At 39.4% G+C, this 27,156-nt stretch overlaps 2 protein-coding genes and 3 non-coding genes across 8 annotated transcripts in view; all 5 read left to right on the top strand.

Annotated features, from left to right (window-relative positions):
* The first annotated feature begins 27 nt into the window (after positions 1 to 27).
* Positions 28 to 20,782, top strand: tnpo2 (transportin 2 (importin 3, karyopherin beta 2b)). 3 transcript variants are annotated; one of them, XM_036590322.1, is made up of 26 exons: positions 28 to 131; positions 1,484 to 1,583; positions 2,703 to 2,778; positions 3,367 to 3,516; positions 3,933 to 4,039; positions 4,766 to 4,899; positions 5,053 to 5,134; positions 5,261 to 5,383; positions 5,966 to 6,084; positions 6,673 to 6,733; positions 7,408 to 7,579; positions 8,218 to 8,370; positions 9,461 to 9,686; positions 10,134 to 10,305; positions 10,463 to 10,549; positions 10,665 to 10,772; positions 11,059 to 11,205; positions 11,305 to 11,392; positions 13,017 to 13,115; positions 13,474 to 13,512; positions 15,134 to 15,229; positions 15,426 to 15,501; positions 16,044 to 16,143; positions 16,284 to 16,358; positions 16,439 to 16,583; positions 17,557 to 20,782. In XM_036590322.1, the coding sequence occupies exons 2-25, from the start codon at positions 1,485 to 1,487 to the stop codon at positions 16,544 to 16,546; spliced, it is 2,697 nt and encodes an 898-aa protein (XP_036446215.1). In that variant the 5' UTR covers positions 28 to 131; position 1,484; the 3' UTR covers positions 16,547 to 16,583; positions 17,557 to 20,782. The 3 variants fall into 3 exon arrangements, with proteins under 3 accessions (XP_036446215.1, XP_036446214.1, XP_036446216.1); XM_036590321.1 differs by having other exon boundaries at positions 11,047 to 11,205; XM_036590323.1 differs by lacking the exon at positions 13,474 to 13,512 and having other exon boundaries at positions 11,047 to 11,205.
* On the top strand, positions 6,262 to 6,329 carry LOC118821871. The gene has a single exon (XR_005008377.1). It is a non-coding gene; the product is annotated as a small nucleolar RNA SNORD41 (small nucleolar RNA).
* On the top strand, positions 6,804 to 6,876 carry LOC118821869. The gene has a single exon (XR_005008375.1). It is a non-coding gene; the product is annotated as a small nucleolar RNA SNORD41 (small nucleolar RNA).
* On the top strand, positions 7,786 to 7,852 carry LOC118821870. The gene has a single exon (XR_005008376.1). It is a non-coding gene; the product is annotated as a small nucleolar RNA SNORD41 (small nucleolar RNA).
* A 3,083-nt stretch (positions 20,783 to 23,865) lies between the features above and the next one.
* The window catches only part of tmem104 (transmembrane protein 104), a 75,663-nt gene continuing 72,372 nt past the window's right edge, over positions 23,866 to 27,156 (top strand). The window contains exons 1-3 of one of the 2 annotated variants that reach the window (XM_036590324.1): positions 23,866 to 24,270; positions 24,653 to 24,745; positions 26,993 to 27,114. In XM_036590324.1, coding sequence (XP_036446217.1) covers positions 24,701 to 24,745; positions 26,993 to 27,114 — 167 coding nt within the window. In that variant the 5' untranslated portion in view covers positions 23,866 to 24,270; positions 24,653 to 24,700. Of the gene's footprint in view, positions 24,271 to 24,365; positions 24,428 to 24,652; positions 24,746 to 26,992; positions 27,115 to 27,156 lie in introns of those variants that run through there. The other variant, XM_036590325.1, reaches the window with a different exon arrangement.

Genomic DNA, 27,156 nt, shown 5'->3' with positions numbered 1-27,156 from the left:
GGATCCTATCAGCGTCTTCCTCTCTCCGCAGCCTCACTCAGAGCAGAGCGCCGGCGGGCGGCGAGTTCAGACGGTCCACACACTGGTGCATGCGTCCCTTCTGGGTCTACAGGCCTCCGCACACAGGCTTTGTAAGTAGCAAAGTATAGAAATGAGAGATACTAGTTGTAAATATATGATGTAGACGTTGGAAACACGGCAGGCGAAGAGAATTAAAGCGGACAGAAGATCCGCCGTCGTTCGGATTCGAACTTTTGCCGGCGCTTTGAAATCGAGCTGGTTAGCTGGACTGAGCCGAGCCGGATCACGCTTTACTGAGCGGTGGAGCCAACTAGCATTGGAGCATCTCCTATGTATATTCCAGGGGTTTTGCATCTTCTAAAGTTGTGGCAATAACTGTCCATTTGATGTATTTATTTGACTATTAATGCGCCATTGCAGTTACGTTAAACGGAGTTTCTGTCCTGCCCGAGGTAATTTGGCCTAATGTTAGTGGCGAAGGCGAGTTTTCACACATGGTCTCCGGTTCAAAGCGAAAGGCCGCTAGCTAGCATGCTAAGTAGCGGCATGCTGTTACGGCGCTTGCTGGCTAATTGGCTAACAAAGCGACTTGTCCGTGTAAGATATAGTGTTGCTGATCCCTCTAATCCACCTGATGAAACTGTTGGCTATCTAGATAAAGACTTCATTCACGCGCTGATACAACGACTTAAGTTAACCTCTACCGATATATTAGGTTAGCTAACCTGGCTACCAAATGGTTGTTAGCTAACTAGCTAGGTTAGTTAGGCTAGTTAAGGTAAGTTAATTCTGATGTGATAAGTAAACAGTGCACATGTCGGCGTCGAGCTAACTGAAGACAAACGAAGGTGTTTGCTTTCATCTGAGCGCTGCAGTGCCGCTGAAAGTAGCGTTTAGCCGCGCTTCAGTTGGATGACTAGTTAGCTGTGTAACGCTAACTGCTAGCTGCTACCCAGACACGGCGGTCCTTTTGCGGTTGGAAACTAGGCTAGATTAGATAGCGGAAGGTGACCACGAACCAGGTGGCACAGGTTTTTTGGGGATTAATGACAGTGCCCGGGACACTGAGCTCTTTGTTTGCCTGTATGGTTGTTCTCCTCCTCTCCATAAGCCTTCAGCACTGAAAAAAACACAAGGATACACCGACACACGAACACCTAACTTAAGCTCATTGGGACCATTATGTTACATTAGTTATGTAGTTAGCTTCTCCGGCGCGATTAACCAGGCCTCAAAGAGCACGACCAGTATTCGCGGTTAGGTCGTTATTCAGAAAGAACTATTTTATCTTGTCTTTGTTATTCGTTCACATATTAATCCAGCTCAGGCCGCTTTCACCACGTTTTCATTGTTTCCATGCAGTGACCAATCAGCGTTGAGAAGCGCTTCATTTATTTATATATTTCTTGTTCGTGTTTTATTGTTCCCGCAGACTGTTTCTCACTTTTGGTTGTTTGTGTAGGATGGAGTGGCAGCCGGATGAACAGGGACTCCAGCAGGTCCTTCAGCTCCTGAAAGACTCTCAGTCCCCAAACACAGCCACGCAGAGAGCTGTGCAGCAAGTATCCTTCTCAGTAAAAATACCGTTCTTGTCTGCATGCCAGCTGTACCAAAACTGTAGTCCTGCAGATGAATCCTCAGGCTGGGTAGAGCCTCATCTTGGGCAGGAGCAGTCTCTGCTTGCACAAATGTTAGCCAGTTTGCTTGCGAGCTACCTACATTAGCTAGCTAGCTGAAGTGTTTTTGAGGTAGCTCTAATTAACGTCAGGTAAAAACATCCATTAAGGGGCAGTTACAGTTTTTACTTCTGTAAGTAAACCATTAAGGTGTAATCAGTTATTTGTAGTGCATTGCAGAGCAACATACAGACTTAAATTTCGTTATAGTGGTGGTGATTGGAACCAGGGGTCACAACATTTACAACACACATGGTTATCACATGGTTATTTACTATCCAAAGTGCTCAGCAAACCTACAAGAGTTGTTTTTTTCCCCCAATATGCAGTGTTGATTGATTAGTCGCCCAAACATATTAGTTAATGTAAGTTTAGTGTTATGGTTATTTACGTTTCTAGCCATGTTTAGCTGGTGTAGTTTGACCCTTCAAAATAAAAAGGTTAAGGTTAAAGGCATACACCCAATAATGTTGTCTAGTTGACATTAGTGATAGTTTTTTGACTTTATGTAATTATGTATCTGCATCATATCTGAAACAGTAAATCTGAATTTACATACTTTTATTTAATGCTAAAATGAACTTCCTCACCAACCATTCGGCTAACCCGTTTACTCATCCAAATAAAGGCTTTGCCCAGCCTGAGGCTCGGTCTGTGGGGTTGCAAAATTTTTGGGATGCTTTGTAATTGCTGTAATCTCACACTGTGTTTAAATTATGCTGCATTTTATCATCAACGTATAGTCTTTTTGCTTATGTTGTCTGATCTCTTTGGATGAGAATTACCATTACTAGCCACCGAGACGCTGTGATTTCAACAATTGCTGTAGCAGCTTTTGTGCTGTCGAGGCAGTCTAAAACACCCTCGCTGTGAATTACGGGTTTTCACATAATCAGTTACTATCATTATCACAGCTGGTGGAGCGTGAGTGTCAAAAGCGGTTTGATATGTTTGGCTCATGAATGCTCCTCCACAGTGCTTTTTTTCCCTTAACCGTGCCTTCAGAAACTGGAGCAGCTGAACCAGTTTCCTGACTTCAACAACTATCTCATCTTCGTCTTGACAAGACTGAAATCTGAGGGTAGGTCTCTCCATCTAAGACATGCTATTCAGTAAACAGGGTGAGTCAAAAGTCAGGAGCCAATCAAAATCTGCAAAATACTTAATTTGGTAATTGTCATCTGTTAGACTAATGAGATTCATGTAGCATTAAACATCTTCCAAGATGTTTGGTTGGATTTGCATCATAGATGCTTAATATACTTTATATTAAGATTAAAAGTGTGATATTTTCATTGATGCAGCATCTGTGTTTTACTATTTTGCATGTAAAGGCAAAGCTAATGTTACGTGTGCATTCACTTGTACATTTACCAAAGGCCCTAGAAATGTCCTGTGATTTCTGAGTGATTCATTCTGTGACAGCACCAGGTGCCTACTCGAGTCTGCCCTTGGCCTAACTTGCATCCCTTTCCTTCTTATTATTTGGCTTTTTTCCCTGTTCCTCTTTACCAGGCCCCTCTTATTTCTGCTTCTGTTCTGTTCTTTACCTTTTACCACTGCTTGTTTGTGGTGGCTTCGTATATCTTGTTTTGCTACTTTTATATGTTCACACTTCCATTTATAAAAACCAATTTTTGAGGACCTTTCTCCTCTTTGTCCCTCACAGATGAGCCAACACGTTCACTCAGTGGCTTGATTCTAAAGAACAATGTGAAGGCCCACTACCAGAACTTCCCTCCTGCAGTGGCAGACTTCATCAAGCAAGAATGTCTGAGCAACATTGGGGACCCATCCCCCCTCATTCGCGCTACCATCGGTGAGTCTAAGCTTGATATATGCATGTATTGCAGAGCGCTGCTTATTTTATTATTTTTTTTTTATTAATTGAATTTACTGACTACATTTAAAAAAAAAAAAAGTAATGTTCCTAAATGGTTCTTGTCGTGTTTGTAGTGTTCTAGAAAACTTAAGGTCTTCTTTCCTTTCAAATTTTTTATATGCCTGCTTCCTAACTGACACCTACTTGCTCCATATCTCTATTCACATACTAAATAAGGCCTCATCTAACTTGGCATTGTATTACTTCCTTGTGCTAAATGCAGAGTCTGTAGTGTGTGGATTAATGATTTATTCATGCTGCCAAAAGTTTAATGGCAGGCTATTCTGATGATGTGCTCTTTAGACTTTCCAGTAACCTATGCTTATAAAAGGCATCTAATGTTCCCTACCCAGGTATCCTGATCACAACCATCGCTTCTAAAGGGGAGCTGCAGACATGGCCTGAGCTGCTCCCTCAGCTCTGCAACTTGCTCAACTCTGAGGATTATAACACCTGTGAGGTCTGCACTGCCACCTCTCCATTCTCTTCCACCCCTCTTTCTTCTGCTGCTCCTCATAATCTCCTCATTTTTTTATTTAATCTGAAAGGAATGTACAATATATCTCTTGTTAATTATTACAATGTTGGCCTATTATTGGCTAGAGCTGGATATCTTTCAATATTTGATTACGGTACCAATACTGATAATTTGACTTAGAGAACCATTTTAATTGTAAACGATATTCTTAAATTATGAATGGAAATTTTGTTATGACTTAAACCACAAATGAGTGAGTGTTGTAGGAAGTAGGTATATTTGCTGACTTCTGCACACTAATCAAGAAGCCCTGAATGCTTATTGGCTCACTGATGCTATGACTGGCTGTTTTTGATATCAAATGAGACAATTATTTGATACTTAGTACTACTGAAGTAATTCGGTTGGTTTAATAAAGGCAATAAAGGACTTATTTATTTTCTATTCCCCTCCCTACTATTTGCATACTGACATTCCAGAAGGTTGTAATTTGCTATGAGCTTCCTGACCAACCTCACACCCTCCAAATCAGTTTCTGTGGGAGTTTGGTTAGAGCAAGATATTTATTAATAAATCATTTTGCTTGTGGCCTACTATGTTTGTGTGTTTGAATGCTGAGAAATGGCCATAATTTTCACCATATGCTTTTGCTTCCACTTCGACATGGTTTTGTGACCTGTGGTTTAACTCAGCTGTTTGTGTGTTCAGGGTTCATTTGGAGCTCTACAGAAGATCTGTGAGGATTCCTCAGAACTGTTGGACAGTGATGCCCTGAACCGACCTCTAAACATCATGATCCCCAAGTTCCTCCAGTTCTTCAAGCACTGTAGTCCCAAGATAAGGTCAGTTACAGGAGATCATACAATTATCTAGTATTCTGCTATAGCTGCGATGAATTTGGCACACCACTTCTGTGCTGTTGGGTATTTATGCTGTATTGCCTGTCGGTGATGGAATTGTTTTTTTTTTTTTTTTCCTATGCTCCTTGTCTACAGATCTCATGCCATTGCTTGTGTGAACCAGTTTATCATTGGAAGAGCTCAAGCTTTAATGGACAACATTGACACCTTTATTGAGGTAAGTACTGCTGGGTTTACTTTTCATTAGCTCTGGGAGAACAAAACTAGAGAGAACAGCAATTGGATGACTATAGTTTGCTCACTGTTTTTCTGTTTCTGACTCCGCTTTCCTGGGCTATGTCAGAGTCTGTTTGCGCTGGCTGCAGATGAGGACTCCGAGGTGAGGAAGAATGTATGTCGGGCGCTGGTCATGCTGCTTGAAGTCCGTATCGATCGGCTCATCCCACACATGCACAGCATCGTTCAGGTGAGCCTTCCTCTTCCCTGTGTTGGGTTTTTTCAAAAGTGGTGTAGAATTACAAATACAAATCTGAAGGTGGCAATTCAGCTGCTTTGATTTAGGAATGTTTTCTTGATGTCGCACAAAAATGTATCTCCATTTTTATTTTTATTCTTTAAATTTGGGTTGTGTTAAATTCTTTACGTTGTGTTAAGTTCATGATGAACGGGACAGGAGAAATGGTCCAAAATTACTTGTTACATTAGCTTCTATTATAAGTTACAAATTTTTTTCCTTCCCCTGTAAAGTTACCATTTTGCTCTGACAGCAGTCCAAGATTTTCCAAAATAAATGTTTGTATTTCACTACTGTGTAAATACTGCAGTAAAGTCCATACCCTGTGATAGATAGCATCAGCATGCGGAGCATTAGCTTTCACCTGATGCAGACCATTGTCACCTCATAAGAATGTATTTCTGCCTGTTGGTTTTATTCAGTTTATAAAGTAGTCTTCCCCAGAATGACTGTGACTAAAAAGCTGCTGGATGTTTTAACATTTTGACAAGCTTACACTCTTTGACTGACTGGCATGTTATCTTTGCTTTTCAGTACATGCTACAGCGTACACAGGACCCTGATGAGAACGTGGCTCTGGAGGCCTGTGAGTTTTGGCTCACCCTGGCTGAGCAGCCCATCTGTAAGGAGGTGCTATCTGGACACCTGGTTCAGTAAGTCATCGTTGATTGGGAATATCACAAGATGTGAAGTGGGGAATTAGTTCCTGTTGCTTTACATGGTACAGATTTGACCAGAATGCTTAATAGTACGTTTGTCACTGGCTGCTAGCCCTGCGGGCTGGAGACGGCCGATGTGTAGAGCATCTGCCACACATCCAGCCTGTCGCCATGGAGATGATGACATCAGAGTTCGTGACTGTTAGTGATGCTTTGAGTATTCATACTGTCTGATCCACAGCAGCCTGGCCCCGCACACCCATTAGCACCCTCAGTATCGTATGACATGGCTAATTTTGGAATTCCCTTCAGCATTCTCCTAGAGCTCTTAGAGAGATTGGGTTTTGTCATTGCATTCACTTGCAGTCATTGAAAGAAGCTTTGGGTACAATATAGAGACCTCATCAAACAAGGTAGTTTGGATCTAGTTAATGAGTTGCAGTACACTTATTTAAGTAGTGTGTGTGGTGATGCAGCCTATTAATCTAAATAGGGAGTCTAAATGCTGTGTGATGAATGATTACTGTGTTAGTTGTTACTCCATTACAGTCCTAAATCTGTTCTAAATCTGACCCCATTTAGACTGATTCCTATTCTGGTGAATGGAATGAAGTACTCTGAAATCGACATCATCTTGCTGAAGGTGAGTACACACGCTGCCATTTCAGTTGAAGACCTTTTAACTGAATATTTGACACATTCATGGCTGGGCAATGGGGATGACGATATCTTTTTGATCTTGAGACTCGTCTGTGATGTTTCATGTATTCATACTGTCTGACCCAAGGCCTCGCTCATATCTGCAGCTGTTAGACCTCCAAGGATTTGATCCTTGTTCCCAGCTGTGGGAATGGAGCCATTTCTGTGCTACTGAATGTTGATGCAACTGCGAACTACTACAGCTAATGTGCTCTTCTGCTAAAGTGTGTGGGTGGGAGGTGTAATTTCTCTTAACTCGTTTGACATGCGTTGTAGGCAGGTTTGTTGGAGAATGATTACACAGTTAAAATTAGACCTTGCTCTTAACACATTTAGATACATCGCTTCAGCCTAGTATCTAGTTACACACACGCATTTTTACAATGGCATTTAGCTTTCTGCTGTTATCCAGCTTTTAAATGCCGCTTAAGGTGAATCACTCAGCCCTGATGGAGTCAGTGTATTACAGGTACCATCTGCAATTATTTTGATGAAACCCCTTGACCCTCTATCCAAAAAACAAGAACAAGATTAAGGGTTTTTAGCACAGTTGTCTCTTTGACTGTTGTGACTAAAAGCCTATCCCTGTCTCTCTTTGACCTTGTACTTCTGTTTCAGGGTGACGTGGAGGAGGATGAGGCTATTCCAGACAGCGAGCAGGACATTAAACCCCGCTTCCACAAGTCCCGCACAGTCACACTGCAGCACGAAGGGGGCGAGGGAGAGGAGGGGGAGGATATTGACGAAGATGATGACGATGACGACGATACTCTTTCTGACTGGAACTTGCGTAAGTGGATACCTAAAGTCTTGGCTACAACAATAACAGTCGTTTTATCTACACTGTAAATATGTCTCTGAGTGGGTAAGATTGCTTCTCTTTTTAACTGTGTGCCCTCTTGGACTCCAGTGTGTCCATGGTGCCGAATCAAAACGTGCTTTAATAAACTAATACAATGCCATTTTGTTTACTTGGTGAGAACCTAACTGGTGTCAGTGGAGGTGACGACAACTTAAAACTTGATTGTCTGTGATCTTCAAGTATTCATACTGTCTGATCCACTGTGGCCAGTGTATCTCATCATAAATTTAAAACCGCAACTAGTTCAATAAGATGTGAAATTCACCCACTTCACTTTCCTAAACATATTGTTTTAGGGCTGTGAAACAGTTTGTTAACCGGTATCGCAATAGATGTCACAGGATGGTTGCAATATGCAAATGAGCCCTCTGACAGATCACAGAAGTGTGCTGTGAGTACCATGACCAACCACAGGGTTTCCAAATGAGTTGTGGGTGTTTTATTGAGCCAAGACGGGCACATGATCCAACAAATGTTATAGTTTTAGTCAAGACAATAGAGGCAGGTGAGATCTTTGATATTTTGATTGCAGTATGCCTTTCAATATAACCATCTTTCTTCTTCAGGTAAATGTTCAGCAGCAGCGCTGGACGTGTTGGCTAATGTTTTCCGGGACGAGTTGCTCCCCCATCTGCTCCCACTGTTGAAGGATCTGCTGTTCCACCCAGACTGGGTCATCAAGGAGTCTGGCATTCTGGTGCTGGGGGCCATCGCTGAGGGTAAGCTGAAGACTCAGGATTGGTTTACTGTCACGGGTATTCAGAATACAGGGCATTCAAAAATACATCAAAATGCTTATGATACACTCCTACATATATAAATAAAAGTACACTGGGCAATAGGGGAGTTAGGTTTTGCAAATACTAGACAAATACACCAGACAAGTAACAATAAATAAATAAATGGTCACAGTCCAGGTGTCTGGCAGTAAGCAAGGAGGTACACGACAGTAACTGTCAATAGCATTGCACTGTGGAAATACAGTGTAGGTGGGGTAGTATTGTGCAGAAATAATACAATGTAAGAAACCACATGTGAGGTAATACTGTGTACAGTAAACTATTAAATAGTAGTGTAACTTTGAAACAATACAATTCACCAGAATATGGTACAAATAAATGATATACGATATAAACAATTTATTAGCTAAACTATGCTACAAAATGTAGTAGTGCAGTGGAAAAAAGGGAAAAAAAAAAAACTAATGTCTGAAAGAACAAACGTCCACTGAGTTGTGTTGGAGTGGCAGACAGCCAAACGCTAACTTGTTCTTTGGTGTTTAGGACTGTAGCATTCTGGCTAATATGATGAGAGCTTAGTTAGCTGGCCGAATTTGCCACACAGCACAGGCTTTGTTCCAGCTGATGCTAAAATGACATCAGTTTGGAGGAAGTCTGAAAGATAAGTGACTTGTGTTGGAGTAAAAGCCGAAATCTGTTCTGAGGTGTGTAGCTCTTAGCTGTAATTATCATGCTTTGTTTTTTTTCTGGCTCTGATTTTTCCCTTTTTCTATTAGCGTCACCTATCAATGAGCCTCTTTGAAATATAGATGGGTGGAATATGTTTTTTTACTGTTCAGACCTGGAAAAGAAGTTTGATGTCACTTTTAAAATACCCTTTATGTTAAATACTGTGGTATGCCTTATTACCATAATACCACCTAACCCTAAAATACTGATTATTCACCAAACTATTGCTTTAAACGTTTTTCACTTTCTGTACAAAGTTTTAAATGACATGTTCTGTTAAGTTGCTGTCTCTTGCTCTCTTCCTCTCCATCACTGGTTTTCTTGTTATCTCTCTTTATAGGTTGTGTACAGGGCATGGTTCCATACCTGCCTGAGTTGATTCCTCACCTGATCCAGTGTCTGTGTGATAAGAAAGCTCTGGTTCGCTCCATCGCCTGCTGGACGCTGAGCCGCTACGCTCACTGGGTGGTCAGCCAGCCACCCGACGCCTACCTCAAACCCCTCATGACCGAGCTGCTCAAACGCATCCTTGATGGCAACAAGAGGGTGCAGGAGGCTGCCTGCAGGTGTGGTTCTGTTTAAAGATGTGGTCAAAATTGCTGTTTTCAAGGATCCTGTGAATTGTAGCTGTGGCTCCAAATATGAAGTTTAACCCTGTATAACAAATGTCCACAGTTTAAGTAAAAATATGTAGTGATTCCACTGCCACATTACTGCATCACAATATGTAGAAGACAGTGTTTTATCCAAGTAATGTGTTAAATTTGATTACTTTGGATCATGTGAACAACAATCTCACAAAGGACCATCTGTGATTGGTCAAGATGCTCACAGTGCACAGTAAACAATTTTATGTTGGTTGGAAAGTTCATTTGCATATTGCAGCCTTCTGCGGTGTCGGTATTGCACAGGTCAATATTGCTGTAATGATTAACAGTTGGTAATGGACAGCCCTATTGGTTGCAATCTAAAAGCTTGACTTCACGTTTCTCTTCTCTGTGTCTTTCCTGCAGTGCATTTGCAACTCTAGAGGAAGAGGCCTGTACTGAGCTGGTTCCCTATCTGGGCTTTATTCTGGACACACTTGTCTTTGCTTTTGGAAAATACCAGCACAAAAATCTTCTCATCTTGTATGATGCCATTGGAACATTGGCTGACTCTGTGGGCCACCATCTCAATCAGCCTGTGAGTTTTCTCTGTGTGTGTGTGTGTGGCCTTTTTTTTCCCCTTTCCCAAGCCTGAAGTGCTACACTAATACTGTTATGCAGTACTGATAAATGCAAAACATTTTTTACAAAACTGTACATTTGCTCAATCTTATTTTATCCACTCATCCTCATAGGAATATATCCAAAAGCTGATGCCCCCTCTCATCCAGAAATGGAATGAGTTGAAAGATGAAGACAAGGATCTGTTCCCTCTGTTGGAGGTGAGTGAGTTTGACTCATTTGTAGAATGGGAGGAATGCGGCAAGTCATCAAATAAGCAGTACCATGTAATAAAGTTGGAAGCTTCTCTTTGAGACTCTGTGTTTATCTGTCTAGTGTCTGTCCTCGGTGGCCACTGCTCTGCAGAGTGGCTTTCTGCCCTACTGTGAGCCAGTATACCAGCGCTGTGTCACCCTGGTTCAGAAAACCCTTGCTCAGGCAATGGTGAGTGTGTACGCAACCCTCATGGTCACTTTCCAAGCCTAAACTAGTTACTGCCATGCTCCCAATATTTACTGAATGTTTTTCAGCTTAGTGGTCGCCATGTATTTTTCTTCCTTTGTCTTAAGGTTGTAATTAATTCCGTTTTTAATTATTGAAATATTCAACCTTTTCCCCAAAATTTAATCATAAGTTAGTACTAGGGAACTGTTTTGCCTTAGAACACTTCACTGCCATGTTTGAGTTTCTGAGCTGTCCCTTGTCCTTGTGATGGAAGATGTATAATCAGCACCCAGAGCAGTACGAGGCTCCTGATAAGGACTTCATGATCGTGGCTCTGGACCTGCTCAGTGGACTGGCTGAGGGTTTGGGTGGCCATGTGGAGCAGCTGGTTGCTCGCAGCAACATCATGACTCTGCTTTTCCAGTGCATGCAGGTACACAGTGGATACGTAACTTTTGGTGGGAATAGAGAGCTTTATATTGAGAGTATATTGTGTATGTTTTGGAGGCTGAAGTGTTTATTGTGTCTGTAGGACACCATGCCAGAAGTGAGGCAGAGCTCTTTCGCGCTGCTGGGGGACCTGACCAAAGCCTGCTTCCTTCATGTTAAGCCCTGCATCGGTGAGAACTGCTTTTGCCATTGATCTCCCAAAGTCAGTTGCATATATTCATCAAAGAATGCTAATTTAGAAAGCTTGTTTATGGTTTTTGCCTAAATATGACTACATGGACAGATGAGTCCTGATCTTAGATCATTTGTGTGTGTGTAATTAGTATAAAGATCGTGTAAATACACATTAAGAAAAAGAACATAAATAAGGGATGCATCAATACCATACTGAATAACCTACTTAGAATTAAGTAGTTTTTTTGTGTAAATGAGTACGATGTAACTTAACAGGTAAAGTGTTAAAATCTAGCTGATTTTATGCTGCATTATCTAACTTGGATAGAGTAACGCTGTAGTGGAGAAGAGTGGGTTGTTCCACATCAGAAAACCACTTCTGTACAGCTGTAAGTAAAGTACGATTCGTAGGTTTGAATCTTTCAATAACAGCCTCTGTTGCACAGTGGCAGCAGGAATCACATCCGAGGCTAACACATCTAAAGAGCGGTGGAGTTTTACTTCTGAAGTCTTTTGTTTGGCTGGTTGAGCTGTAGTTGAATGTCGTCTGAAGCCAGACATATATTGTTATATTTTAGAAATGTTATTTTGTGACTCACACTGTACATTTGAATAGACCATCGTGTACGGACAAAGCCTATGATTTATATAAAACGTCCTGTCCTTGAACAATTTCAAATAATTCTGTTTCATTCAAAATAACAAGCTGTGCATAGAGTACTGAGCAGCACTGCTAACACTGAGCACTGAAGCTAAAACCAGGCTGTGATGTACACGGTAGGACAATATAGTCTCTTTACAGCCTATTTTACAAATCACCGTATTAGCGTGTATACCTCACTATTCTATTCAGTCGAACAGTCGGCACAGACAGACTTTGGTAGAAAATGTCCCCTTTTTTTCCACCTGCTTTGCTAGCCTGTGTCTCCCCACCTGTATTAGGGAAGCTGTTGTGATTGTATGTTTCAAAAGCGGGCTAAAATCAGTGTATAGTGTCTAGTGAGAATGTACCAAGGCAAACGATTTAAAGTAAAACATGGCTTTGTGTCCATCTGTCACAAAGTCAGTCATACTGCTCTGTGTAAGCAGACACTCCTTCACTGCCAGCTTGAGTCTTTTGTTTATTAGCACGGCAGTGTACGCTCGGTTTACGTCAAATGGTATTAGCGGTATTGAATGTTTGCATCAGTGAACTTTTATGGGTACGAGTAAATGAGTGCGGTATCGGCTTGATGGCAGTATTGGTATTGATGTATCCCTCTGTGTGTGTATGTGTGTGTTTTTGTACACATTTATATTGTCTTAAGATTTCACTGCCACTTTGGAACTACGAAGCATTTTCTGTATTTTATTGTAACTTCATTCTAAATGCTATACAGCTTTGTTTTTCAAACTGCTTACTAGCATTTTTTAACCTATACAATTACACAGTATAATGTATAATTATATATCTGCAACCCGTCTGGTTTTATTTCATTAGAAAAGACTGATTTCACCCTAAACATTTAAATAGTGATTTGAATGGTGGATGTGTGTAGTTAAACCCATTGCTGAATGTGTGAGGGTTGTCTGGCGGCATGGATTACTGATGGATCAGTGTTTTTGTCTGTACGCCTGCAGCTGAGTTCATGCCCATCCTGGGACTCAACCTGAACCCAGAGTTCATCTCGGTCTGTAACAACGCCACCTGGGCCATCGGTGAAATCTCCATACAGATGGGTGAGTTTAACTTGGTCTCTTGTGTGCCTGATCCTGTGGGGGACATGCATGTATTAGCATGGTCATTAGACAGCCAGTTACTTGGAATAAAGACACTGCATTTACCTGGGTTGGCGTTTCTCTGACAGACTGCATTGTCATTGAACAAACTGTTTTACTGCAATGCTCTCAGCTTAACAGTCTGTGCCATTTGGATTTGGCAAGACTCTAAGACAGCTGCTGTGAGAGAGTGTGTATGTGTGCGTATGTCCTCATAATCCTGCAGCTGGCACTTTTGAGCCTCTTAGTGAAGTGTGTGCATTGGTATTGGCATGGTAGACTGCAGGCAGGCTAGTGACAGTGTTTGGTGTCTCTACAGGCTCAAGTGACAGCAGGCAGGGAGCAGGTGACTGTTCAGGTGAGATAGGAAGGAAGTTTGGATTATTTTCTGTGACTCAGTAAAAACAGAGGCAAAACAGGCTGTTCTACCTTATTTAAAATGATCCTATGGAATACTGAACTGAGTGTTTACATATTTTCTATTCAATGCTGTCTGGAGTGTGTGAATTCTATAAACATCAGACGATCTCAAGACCTACTCAATTTTAGTGATTACATGAACTTATTATTTGCTGTATAAATTCATTCATTTTGCTTTTAAAAGTCTAATAGACAAGGCACAAAGGACATTTTCATAGTATGTAGTACAAACTGTTATGATGGAACCCATTTAATCAGGTGTTTTTTTTTTTGTTTTGTTTTGTTTTTTTTATTTATTTATTTATTTTTTTTTATTTATTTATTTTTTGGGGTCCACTGACAACTTCTGTATCAGGGTGTCCAGTGTTATCCACAAAGGGCTGATGTGGCTGTAGGTTTTCATTCCCACCAAGCAAGAGCACACCTCATCAACTGTTTTAAGACTGAGACCAACTGACTAAGCAAGCAGAATCAGGTGTGCTTCAGTTTAACTGAAACGAAAGCCTGTAGCCACACCAGCTGTTGGCGGATAAGATTGGGCACATCTGTTCTATATGATCAAGGTTTATGCATCTCAGTAACTGCTGAGTTTAACATATGCTCTACTAAAAAGCAGAGCTTGTCTAAAGCCAGAGATACACTGTGCCATTTTAAGCCCATTTTTTCACTTTTGGCTGTTGCCAACTCAACTTCTGTCAGGCTGAATTTCAGCATTCATTTAGCATTGTTTGATGTGGGGAGTGAGGGGGCTTGTGATTCCTGATTAACTGCTCAGACAAGCTTATCTTGCAGTTTAGCAGTCTGACAAACAGATTTCTCAAAGTTGCATGCAACCACAGCCACTGCCCCAACACAAGTTAAAACAAAATCTAAGCAAAAGCTTGATAAATTATGTGAAAGACCATTAATGCCAACTCTGCCCTTTGAGCGCTGCAATGCTCTGTGAGGACAGCAGCTAGCCTTGAGATTCGGATTTTACAGTGGCTGAAGCCATGGGTGTGTTTTCTACATTGCCATTGGATGCGGATTTTCCAAATGACTTTCTCATCTTTAAAATTTTCACTGTTGATTACCTCCGAAGATCCAGAGCCCAAAAAATTGTATTTGGGAAAGCCCTGCTTTATTGGAAATTGTCCATAGACCAAACTGTCTGTTGGGGGTTGTGTTTCATGCACAGCCTGTGAGTTGTGAACTGTTGAACAAGATTCCTCAATTCAGTGTATGACTGGTTTTAATCCCTGAATTAAGTTTCCTGTTATTCCAGATGGCTAACTAGCTATCATGCTCTCATGCAACAAAGAACATTAGCACTAAAATGTGTTTAGACTGTACCTGTACCAGACTTTTAATTCCACCAATTTGAACTCTAAAACAGAAGGAAATAACAATGCATACTTTGTTCATTTCTGGTTTCATAAGAGTGATGAATGTATCATTTGTGCAGCAGCCAGCATAAAGTTGACTGCATGTCAGTTTTAGTGGTGCTCAGTAGTGGCTGGATTTTTCCTTCTTTCCCAGCATTTACTGTAGCTGACTGCTGTTTTCTGTCTTGGCCTCAGGTGTAGAGATGGAGCCATATGTGGGGCTGGTTCTTAACCACCTGGTGGAGATTATAAACAGACCCAATACCCCCAAGACTCTATTGGAGAACACAGGTACTAAAACTACATGTGTCAATTATTTCCTGTTTCTTTTTGAGCCACATTGACCTCTGCAAGATGTTACAAAACACATTAGAAATCTGTTTCTGATTGTTTGAATGTGGGAGCAGGTGCGTTGTGGGTTAGCTGGTTCAATGCTATAATTGTACAGTTTTCTTCTGACACATTTTCTCTTTTTTTGCTGAAACAGCCATTACGATTGGTCGACTGGGATATGTTTGTCCTCAGGAGGTGGCACCCATGCTGCCACAGTTTATTCGACCTTGGTGAGTCTTTCTTTTCTTTTGTTTCTTCTCGTCCCTCCCCTTGTTGACAGTTTTAAATACTAGTTATAATGTTAAAGTGATTTTTCACCATTTAGTTGATTTGATGCATAAAATTATACATGCACATACAAAGGTTTCGGTGAAATGACATTTAGTTGATTTTCTAAGTGAAAATAATACACATCCTCTAAACACACTTGTGCACATTTAATGCACAAATACTGTTTATTTGTTAACATATGGGTGGTGGGGGGGTAAGGGTGGGGGTTGGGGAGTTAAGCATAAAATGTGGCCTGAGCAAAAGTTAGGGCACATTTTATGCTACATATCCCCAGATATGTTAAATACAAATTATACACTAAAACTGGTTGAAAATGGCATATTTAAGTTTGTTCCTAGTAGAGATTTTATTTTCGTTTTTATAAAATCGACAAAATGTAATTTGACCAGGGTGTTCAAACTTTTGCATAAGACTGTGTGTAATCAGTCTATAAATATTTAATTTACTGAAGCTCTTAAAAACTGGTGCTTTCTGTTTTCAGGTGCCAGTCGCTGAGAAACATCAGGGACAATGAGGAGAAAGATTCAGCCTTCAGAGGCATCTGTTTAATGATTGGGGTGAATCCTGGAGGTGTAGTGCAGGTGATCAAACAAATTCCATTGATTGTACCGTCATTATTTTTTTTTGTTTATTATTATTATAATTTTTTTAAATTAATTTTATTTATTTTTTATTCATTGCTTGGTTGTTTGGTTAACTGGTTGTGTGCATCTGTCTATAGGACTTTATTTTCTTTTGTGATGCTGTGGCCTCATGGATGAACCCGAAAGAAGATTTGAGGGATATGTTCTACAAGGTTTGCATCAACGAACAAATTTGCAATCTTTCTGTTTACTGAGAAATCAAAGGAGTCACTGTGTTAATTCACTGTTGCAGATCCTGCATGGCTTTAAGGACCAGGTTGGGGAGGAGAACTGGCAGCAGTTCTCTGAGCAGTTCCCCCCACAGCTGAAGGAGCGGCTGTCAGCCTGCTATGGCGTTTAGATGCGCCCCCCTAATTAACACAGGACACGCCTGTTAGGTACATAAACCTCCATAAACATTCATGTCCCGTCTTTATTGATTTTAATATTGGATTTCACATTGTTCATCATTAAAGCAGTAGTGTTGATGGTCAAATTCATTCAGTTTTGATTTAGCCAAAATGTAGAACATCAGCCAAGATATCTTTGGCATCTGTAGGTTGCTTCTTTAGTTTTGCACTGGAGTCTGGAAATCACACTTGGCCTCATAGCGTGTCGAGTTAAATTTCATACTTGCATATATAGTTTGACACTGTAGGTTACACTACCTTGAATCTGAATTTTGTATGCTAGACGTTTGTCAACTATTAAACTAATTTAAAACATGCAGCAATTTAACATATCAAGATGTAACCTTACAACAAAGTTTGTTGTAGGTGGTGCTACTGTGACTTTTCTCTTCCCCTTTTCAAAATCAGAGAAGGGGTCTCAAACAGTCACCCCACAGGACCCAAGCCCACAAGGCAGCTTCATATAGTTCATGTTGACAACTTAGCCTTAAATCCAGCCTTATTTATTTTTTTATTATTATTTATTTTTAATATCATAAGCTGACCCCCTTTGGGAGGACCACGTTGCTTGTGGCCCCCAGGTAATTGAAATTTGCAATCCCTGCTTTTAAAGGTATAGTCTGTGTGGCAATATCTAGTTAGAAATTAGTGGCAGTATTCTGTTTAAACATCAAGGCAAAAGATTTGGGCATGAAGTTTGCAAGATGTTGGTGGATTTACATAAGTTTTCATCATTCATTGGTTACTTATTTTGTAGCTCCAGTGCAAAACTAGATCAACTTACTCTAGACACCAAACATGTCTTGACTTTTGCAGAACTTCTAATAAAGTACAGTCATGGATAAAAATATAGTCATAGATAAAAACGCAAATTCTGACAGTGCAGCATATTCCAAGACACTAGTATTGTGTGGTATAAAGTCTGAAACGTTCCTAATGTTTCTCCTCTGTTGCTCTTCAGGTCTAATCTACGGGAGGGTTACTGGGGAACTCATCCATGTCTGTGTATTGCACTGCCCTGCTGTTGGAGGGGGGAAGAACGGCGCAATGGTCTGTGTGTCGGGGCGGCCCCGCACCCTGTGTCTCTGTGAGGGAGGGTGGGAAAGGGTGGGAAGGGGGTTAGGGGGAACCAACCTCTGCAACAAACTCCGCGATTTAGCATCCCACGCGGTTGGAGTAGGAATTTTAAGACTAAAAAAAAATAAACGGAAGCAAAAGGGATCTAGGCTGGGATAGATGGGGAGAGGGAGGGAGATAGGTAGGAACGCCTTGCCAGCTGATAACTCCACTGCTCTCTTCAGTGCTGGAGGAGAGTGCTAACGGGAGGGGGGAGGGCTGGGTAGCACCAAACGCGCCCACCAATAGTACAGTCTAGTCAAGCCCTGGCACCTCAGCTAGACGCCTATAGCACACAAAGCGCGTTATGTAGACCCGCACACTTTTTAGACGAAGCTTAAGGCAAATCTCTTTTTGCCTGGGCAACATTTTGTGTACCCTAACGCATACAAACAATATCTTAAGAGCTATCTGTTGAACACATCAGTACTATAATCTTTTTAAACCACAGGGATTAATGGCTAGAGGTAAAGCACGAGATGCTTACAATAATAGGGAGAAATAAATTTCACCTTTTTAAATATGCGATCATTACTTGTCAGTAAGTACAGTGCATATAGTCTCGCTTTCAGGCTGTGTATTGCATCTTTCCAGGCCGTTCATTGTCGTTACTGCTCTGTAACTTGGCCGGAACTTGGTTTTAACTTAAGTTTCATATTTCTCCCCATCAAGAAAGTGCTCCACTGTGTTTTGTGTTGACCCCCTAGTTCTGCTGTAACCAGAACAACTTTCAGGAACTGTAACTATAGTGCTGAGTGTTTTCACTTTTCTTCTGCTTGCTCAGATAAGGGAATGAGAAAATGGTTTGCATGAACTCCAGACCCTTGGAGAAATCAGTGCAATGTGTCAGTTTTTCTGTCCCTTTTCCTCCCTCCTTTTAATTTCTTTTAAAGATGAACATGCAGTGTTAGCAGGCTTAGCTTTAATAGTGACTTTTTTCCCCCATTTAGGACAGTGTGGGTCAGTGTTCTGTTGTCTTTCAGCAGTAGTACGTCCCGTCGTGAGCCGTGTTTTTCGCATCTTGCTGTGCTCCTCTGAAAAACCATATTGCAGCCTGACCTTCCTGTAGAGCAAAAGAATGTGCTGCTAGTGCTTAAAAAGTATGTTATAAAATTAAACAATAGTCAGTAAGAAACCAAATGAGTGGTTTTAATGCACTTTGTTAGGGAGTTTCATGCTTACAGACAGCAATCCTGCGGACTTATATAGGCTATATTTGTTAAGGTTGTTGGTTAATGGCATGTTTCAGAACATGACACTATTATAAACAATGATAAACAAAAGATTGATGGTGCGCAGTGCATTGAGATTATTTCTACATGGTCAGTTTAGGTGGTAGTCTTATATTGGCATCATTTTAAAGAAGCTGGAAGGTTTATACATCTGATAAAGCCACGTGTAGGTATGTGCATCACCTTGATATGTAATGAACAAAATTTAAGAGAATAGTTTAAGTCTAAATTACGGTAAGGTTAACATCTGCTCTGTGTTGAATGGTAAATTCATCAGTTTTACCCAGTGCACCACAACTTGACGTGTAGCTTAAGGGCAAATGGGTAATGTAAAATTGGATTATGAATAAGAAAACTTGGTGGTTAATTTGGTCCCCTTGTGTAGCTGTGAATAGGTTGTAGAATTAATTGATTAATAGATTAATTCACTGATGCTGATGTTAGGATGTAATTTGGAGTCTTTTGGGTTTTTTGGCCTTTACTATAAAGCTTAGACACAAAGGTACATGTTTGAGAGATGTAGAGAATTGCACTGGCTTTCTCCCAGGTGAGGTTTTTATTTATTTTTTTGTTTTTTACTTCCTCCTTTTATTCTCTTTTAAAACAGAGCCCATTGTCAACACTTGCAGTTCATTTACCATATCTTGTTTTCTGTCCTGGACTAATTTTAACCGAGGCCTTATAGCATAGACATAAAGGATTATCTCTGCACAAACTATATGGCTAATTACTTGTACCAAAAAAGTAACAAAAAGCAGAGGTTCTCATGAAAGCCATGAAAGCAATAGCCATGTCTCTGCTAGTATAGATGCACGTTTGTCTTTAAGGTGCACCTGGTTTGCAATTGTCCATTCGAACTGAACATGATTGTGAAAAGTGAGTGAAGTGGAACCTCACTGTTCTTTTTGAAAATGCCTTGGTGTACCTTTCAAGATCTCTTTTGCTCATTTAATAACAGCCTTGACAATCTAATTTTAGCTTTCTACACTTTTGTAAATTGCTCCTTCCTCAGGACTTGAGCTCTATAAATGGGTAAATGACTGTGCAAGTGTTGCTCGATAGGCAGTCAAAAAGTTTAGGGTGGGGTTACACCAATTAACAATTCACACATGGCAGTTTTTCATATACACGAGCAAATATTCCAAGTCCCGTTTCTCATTAACAAGCAAGATATTTACATTAAATTTCAGAAGTATTTGATTTTTAGGCGGAACGTTCTTTTCAGAGTGTTAATGCTGACCGAACTGGTGGACTTGAACAAAAACTCTGTTCTGGAAGTACTGTGAACCACTCGATGTGGAGCCAAATTTGCTCCCAATTACCAAGAAATGTATTTTAAAGAAAGTAAAACACTCATTTTTCTGCAGAATATCAATTGTCCTCAAGACTTTTTTTAAGTTAGTTTTTTCATTTTATTTTAAATTTCATACTGTTATTTATTTTGTTTTTTTTCTTTTTGTATTTTTTGTGCTTCTACGCACAAAGATTTTTTTAGACTTTAAAAGTTTTATTATTTTGTTTTTGTTTTAAAGAATTTTGTTTTTGTTGTTTTTATATCAACCAATTGTCATGCATTTTTTTTCTTTTCTTTTTAAATCAACCAATTCCAACAAAGAATAGGATGGAAGGAGGGGAAATGCATTTGAGCCTGTACTGTGTACTTAGGAGAAAATCTGCTGAATGATTTAAGAAGTAGGTTTTTGTTTTGTTTTTTTTTTTTTTTTTTTTTTTTTTTTTCCTTCCTCTTCCACACTGTGGTGCAAACTCATTTATCTCTCATCACTTTCTATTTTAATTCTGTGAAATGGGGAAATAAATTCTTTTCTACCAACTGGGAAACAAAGGTACGGTGTGCTTTTATTGTAGTACTTTTTTGGTCTGTCCCTCATCCGGTTGGATGTGTCTGTATTACAGTGGAGCTGTTTTTAGTGATTTTGCGTTCTGTATCTGTTTATTTGGTCTTTCAGTAACTCGGCATCCATGAAATGTGTATGTTCAAGCACGGGGCAGATTCAGTATGGTTCAGTGCATATGGACCGCATTAGTTTGATTGTGATTAACACTTGATCGCTTCATTTTTGTAAAATCTGATAAAAAAAAATAAAGCCGGAAAAAGATGTTTTGTGATCAAGAATTCATTAAGAATGCTAAAGGTTCTAGGAAACATTGTTTATGGTAATCTAGTACTTCATTTGTTCACCCGTCGAATGCCTTTGTCTGCATGTAATAGCGATGATAGCATAGCTATTTCATTACTCTTTAATTAGCTATTTACTTGCATGCACTTTACACCAATAATACACCAACTATTGCTTTCTTTTACAGTCAACTGCTATTAGTTTTCTTATCTGTTTTAGAACATGTAAATGATCTCCCTTTTCCTCACTGATGCAATACAATATTGCATTTTGTGATTGAATAATATGATGAATACTGAACAACACAGGTGAATTAAGTCAACAGGTATCATTTATTTAAAACTTAAAGCTGTTCTAGTACACTGTCAGCCCTGTTTCCTTTTAAGTAACAAGGCTGACGTTTCAAGTTGTCAGTTCTATTGTAAAATGTATTCAGAATACAGAGCATTCAAAATTACAATAGAATTTCAGCAGCGCACTCCTACAGGTAACATGCAACAAAGTGCATAGGGTGGGGGGGGGCAACAAGGGATAGGCAGGGGTTTTGGACGTACAACCCGTGCGTCAAACATCAGGCCCGTGACACAATCGTATCCAGCCTGCAAAAGTATTTTAATTTTCTGTTAATGGTAGCCTGTTTCACAATGTGCTGCACTACAGCCCCCAGCATGCACTGCAGTGTAATGTGTTTCTGACTCTCCTACCTCAGCAAGAATCTATGGGCCAGCAGTTACACCTCAATTCTATGCAATTCTGCGCAATTCCACACCAGTCATATCACCAAAATGCATTTCAATCAATATAGACACTTCACATTAGCTCAGCAGCTGGAAATTGAGCCCAAGTGTTTATGAACTTATAGCAAAGAAAGGATGCCAGCAAATAGGTAGGTTTAAAAGACATAGCACCTGGGGACATTTAAATTTGGAATATTTCAAGGTCTATTATAAATATCTATATTTTACTAGTGATGTCTTTGTATATTTTGAATAAACAATGGCCAGTTCACAACATAACACAACACAACATTAATTGAGAATGAAATACAAAATTTTTTTTCTCTGGCCCACAGATTTGGTGAGATGTTTTATATAAATGGCCCTTTTAGTTGTTGAGTTTGACACCCATGACATACAAACAGAAAACTGCACAAATAAGGCAGTATATCACAATACAAGCAAGAGCACAAAACAGCACAATGTCTGAGTTCAATAACAAATAGCTAAATAAATATGCAAAAATGAATGTAAGGTGTAGTGTAGAATAATACCACATAACAGACCATAAAATAATGTTATATGTGCTGAATATTATATATCGTGTGTGAGGTAATACAGTATACTATGTTGTGGTACAGTGTGATATAATACAAACTAAAGCAATTTCTGGCCTGAGTCAGCCATTTCTCATCAAGAACAATGGAACAGTTGGCATAAATGTATGTAAAATTTAATCTATCAATAAAACTTTAAAACGTGTGAAATATTTCTACATCCTCAAAACATAGTTCACAGCTTGTGGGATTGTGACCAGCAGCAGACATGAAAACATTAAGCAGATAAAATAAGATTAGGAAACCTACTTTCTCTCTTCAGCTCCATCAGAGATCATGAATCCTTTATGAATCCTTTATGGAAAATATTATTTACCAATAATCCTCCCCATCAGTCTGCACTTTGGAATTACAGGGATATCACTTTGAATCACTTGAAAGTCTCTCTTTAACGCTGACTGGTTCGAAAGAGGAATCATCTTTATCCAGGGTTTACCGGACACTGAAGGGTGTTTCTTGTCTTTTAAATATTTTATTGTAAAACATGGTGTAAAGTCTACTTGCAAGGGCTTTAAGAAGATCTGTAAAACAATTCCCACAGCTTTGCTAAGTCTCATTCAAAGATATCTTCAAATTGCCTATTTTGAAAGTCTCTAATTTAGACATGTTTGATTCAAATTTATATGTAATGAGTTTAAAAGCATTAATGTTTTATCTGTCATTTTTGGCTGCTTCTGAGGTTAAAGAGACTCAAACTGCTGTAGAGACAACAGTACACTTTCACTGTGGATAAATACTCTTAAAAATGGTTCTGCAAGGGTTCTTTAGTAAAGAAAAGTCAAGCTTGTAACAATAGCAGAACCCTTTTCAAAAAGGTTCTATATATAACCACATACAGCACATTCTCTATCAATCTGAAGAACCATTTCATGATGCAAAAGCATGCAAATGGTTCTTTGAGTGTTCATTGTTGTATATAGAATCATTGTCTTTACTAAAGAACCCTTGAAGAACCATCTTTTTTAAGAGTGTACCATCTGTTTTTGCCCTGCATCCTTTCAGTGTGTTGTAATGCCACTTGTGTAGTGTCACTGTTTTCTTTTATGTATTTTCTATTGACTATTTCCCCCTTTTGCTCTGTCAATTTTTGTCAACACAATAAAATGCATTTTTAAAAATCATGAGGTCTTGCTTTTATTCCCACTAAGAAAATAATGCAATTTCCTCAAAATCATGTGACTTATCTGCAGAGAACAAACTTAAATATGGCATTTTTTTCTGCACAATTTCTGTTTATTTGCTGATACGTTTTGGGGGAAAAAAACGTGAACTTTTGCACAGGCCATATTTTATGTTCTACTGTATTTTCTCACAGTATTTTCGCTAAATGATCAACACATGAATTTGACCCAAACTTTTGCATTCAGGTGTGATTACCACATAAGAAATAGTTTTTACATATTTAAAAAATAACTTTCAACCGAGTAACTTACGTTCAGATGTTGCCGTCGCAGCTCTGGGTGCAGCGGAGTTCACTGCTCTGCTCTGAGCGCTCAAAGTGTGCGGCTGCGCTCTGAGGGTTTGGGCGCCCAACCTGAACTCCACTCTCTCCTTCAAGTGCAGAGGAACTAGCGAGCTAGCTTCGGAAAATAGGATGGGACCCTCAACACAGACTGTTTTACTCTTTAGTTATTTGACATGTGCCCCTAAGCTTGCTACTCAATAATGCGGACCTGAAAACGTCAGTTTTCCAACAGCTTCTTGAAAATTACCCGTTATATTCATCATTTTGGTTTGTTGTTTTAGTTAGCCAGTTAGCTAGCTAGCTAGCCATCATATGACTGGCTAGCTAGTCAGCAACGTATTTGACGAGTAGTCCATAAAGGAAGTGTCAGCACATCAGCTGAAGAGGACAGGTGAGTGGTCGCTCCTGTAATCGCTGATTTAGGTTGTTTTTACGTGTCACGTAATTGCCACGTAATATCAGCTTGAGACGTAACTGGCTGGAGACTGGAGCTAAGCTAAACTGGCTAATCAGTCGTGTACGCGGTTTCTCCATACGTTACCCAAAGCGTATGTAAGCTGAAAATGTCCTAAAAATGTGAATTTGTTATATTTTGTCAGAATAGCTGAGCAGCATGTTAAAGGTTATATTTGTGGTCAGATGTTGATTGATACAGTGTAGTATTCATGTATACAATCCGTGTCAAAGTGACTGAACACTTCAGAGAACTCACTGCTAACGCTGAAGTTAAATGAATCTCCAGGTAAAGTTAACTGACGTTCATCTTCCCTCAGGTTCTCCACCGTTGTGCTTTGAGTCGGACTGGACCAGCCTGTATCACCATGGCTGGTGGCATTACAGAGACGGGAGAGCCATACTCACCTTTTGTAAGTGTTTTATGTTGAGCTGGGTTCTCTCCTGGAGCCCAGTTAAGTCATTATGTTACTGTACCCAGAATTTGTCCATGTGAGGAAAGTTGGTTTATAGAAAAAAATGTAGATTTTAAATTGGGTAAGTATTGGCCGACTGTTGTGAGAGCAAACTGTAACCTTAACTCGCTGTGGTGGTCTCTGGAGATGATGTACCTAAAGAAAATGTACCTCCTGCCTCTCTTACTGTGCAACGGTTTGAAGACCTGTGTACAGGGGTGGCCAATATGATGATATTTTATCGTCACAAACAGCAAAAGTGAACAGTGCATTAGGGAGCTGCGTATAGTAAGGGATATATGTCTGGGTATTTGTGCTTACTGTCCTGTTGTTGATTATGTAAGCTGAGATGAGAGTGTCTGAGTCCGTATGAGCACCCTTTGCAGATTGACCTGTGTGGTTTTTGTCTTTGGCAAACAAACCATTTCTGTTACATTCAGGCAAAGTTAGCACATATCTTAGTCATCTGATTATTGCTTTTCATATTTTCATGTTATTTTATTTGCTTTTTTGGGTCTCTGCTTTATTTTCCGTATCCCTGTTGTCTTTTTGTGCTTTTAGTTCCTGTTTCATGTTGATTTTATTTCATATTGTTTTATTTGTCCTCCTTATTCTGTTTTATACTTCTGCTTTCCTTTTTTGTTTTATTATCCTTATATTTTTAATTTCAAACACCTTTTGTACAGCGTCAGTTGTTTTTAAACATGCTTTATAAATTATTTACTTACTTTTTTTTGAAAAGACAGTGCAGTTGTCTACAGCATTTTATGAGTAACGTTAAAAGTTCATTTATGTAAGTTGTCAAGAAGTTGACCATTTCCTCAGTAGAAGTGCAGGCTTGGCAAAACATCAAAGAAGAGTTGTTGGTGTTGGTCATGGTGGTGTTTTTGTTTTGTTTTCATTTTGTTTTTGTTTTAAACATTCAAAAACACAATGATCACAAAACTGTTTCAAACATAAGCAGCTGTTATTGTTACTTTTGTCAGCACAGACTGTTAAACCACATCAGTGTGTGTTACGAGAGTCAGGGTTTGTTCCTAAACAAGATAAGCACATGATTATTACCTCAGTTTACCAGACTCTCATTCAGCCACTGGGAAAAGGGAAATAACAAGTTTGAATATGAAGAATGTGCTTGTTGTTACAGAAACGGAGAAAACCACCAGCTGCATGTGTTGCAAAAGGACTTCTCTTACAGAAAAGTCCTTATATTGGCTGACATCAGCAGAAGCCTGTGCATGTGTTACGACTGAAGCTTGTTTTTTGCTTTTGTATGCTCTTTTTTCCTTTACCTTATCTGCCTGAAAAAAGAGGCTACTTACTCTTGGAGCCTCTGTTGATTGTGGGTCTGTTAGCACATTGTAATTTATATAGTGAGTATGAAATTAATTCTGTTTACTGTTTATATATATATATATATATATATATATATATATATATATATATATATATATATATATATATATATATATAATGTATATGTGTATATCAAATTTGCCATTAATCCATAAAACAAAATGTAGAACTGAAACAGAATGAAGACACACAATCAGATGGGCACTAGCTTTAATTAAAAGGGAATAAAAAGAAAAAAAGTAAACCCTGGGGAACGAGCAGGATTTATGTGCAACAATTGGGATTTTAATGTTGAAAACACGAAAAGGTATTGTGCTATTTATGTCTAGGTAAAGATTATATCATGTATCCAAATATATAATGTAAACAAAAGAAAGTAAACTTGTAAAGCAAGTACATATTATCAAGTTAATAAAATCAAGATGCCTTTATGTTTAACTGCATTTCCCCCTACATGCACTTGTTGTGCATTAATGAAACTAGGTCACTACAAAGGGCTGATTTCAAATGTAGGGTAAACAGCACTGAGATATTATGAAGTAGATAAAATATTTTCACAACTTCTTCACAACTTCAAGAGTATGCTTCCTGTGAGCTGAGTAGGCTGACAGGCCTCTTGCTTTAAATTTGTTGACCTTGCAGCTGACATGGGACCTGGTGAGCAGGCCAGAGTCTGTTGCTAAGAAGAGTAATTTAAAGCTGATTTGTCTGTAAGCAAATTTGTGGCATGAGTGAATACTTAGTCAAAGTCATAGTTTTATATATTGATGCAAGTCTAAGTATGTTTCTTCCTTTCATTTATAATGTTCATAACAAAAGCTCTTTTGTCTCTCTTTTGTATGTGTACAGGTTGGCCTGGTGTACATGTTCAATCTGATTGTGGGTACTGGAGCTCTGACCATGCCCAAAGCCTTTGCCACAGCTGGTTGGGTGGTCAGCTTGGCACTTATCTCGTTTTTAGCATTTATGAGGTAAGCAGTACAGTACCATTGATAATAGTTCATTCATAATAA

The sequence above is a fragment of the Colossoma macropomum genome, unplaced genomic scaffold (assembly GCF_904425465.1).
Source record: "Colossoma macropomum unplaced genomic scaffold, Colossoma_macropomum, whole genome shotgun sequence".
NCBI lineage: Eukaryota > Metazoa > Chordata > Actinopteri > Characiformes > Serrasalmidae > Colossoma > Colossoma macropomum.
The sequence above is the reverse complement of the archived record's forward strand: the minus strand, read 5'-3'. Positions and strand labels throughout refer to the sequence as shown.

What these genes read in the sequence shown, in the direction of transcription:
- tnpo2 (XM_036590321.1), top strand. Translation starts at nt 1,485, where the DNA reads ATGGAGTGGCAGCCGGATGAACAGGGACTCCAGCAGGTCCTTCAGCTC. An exon ending in ATCTGTTCCCTCTGTTGGAG is followed by an intron (nt 10,550 to 10,664) that starts GTGAGTGAGTTT and finishes TTATCTGTCTAG; the next exon opens with TGTCTGTCCTCGGTGGCCAC. An exon ending in TGCTTTTCCAGTGCATGCAG is followed by an intron (nt 11,206 to 11,304) that starts GTACACAGTGGA and finishes TTGTGTCTGTAG; the next exon opens with GACACCATGCCAGAAGTGAG.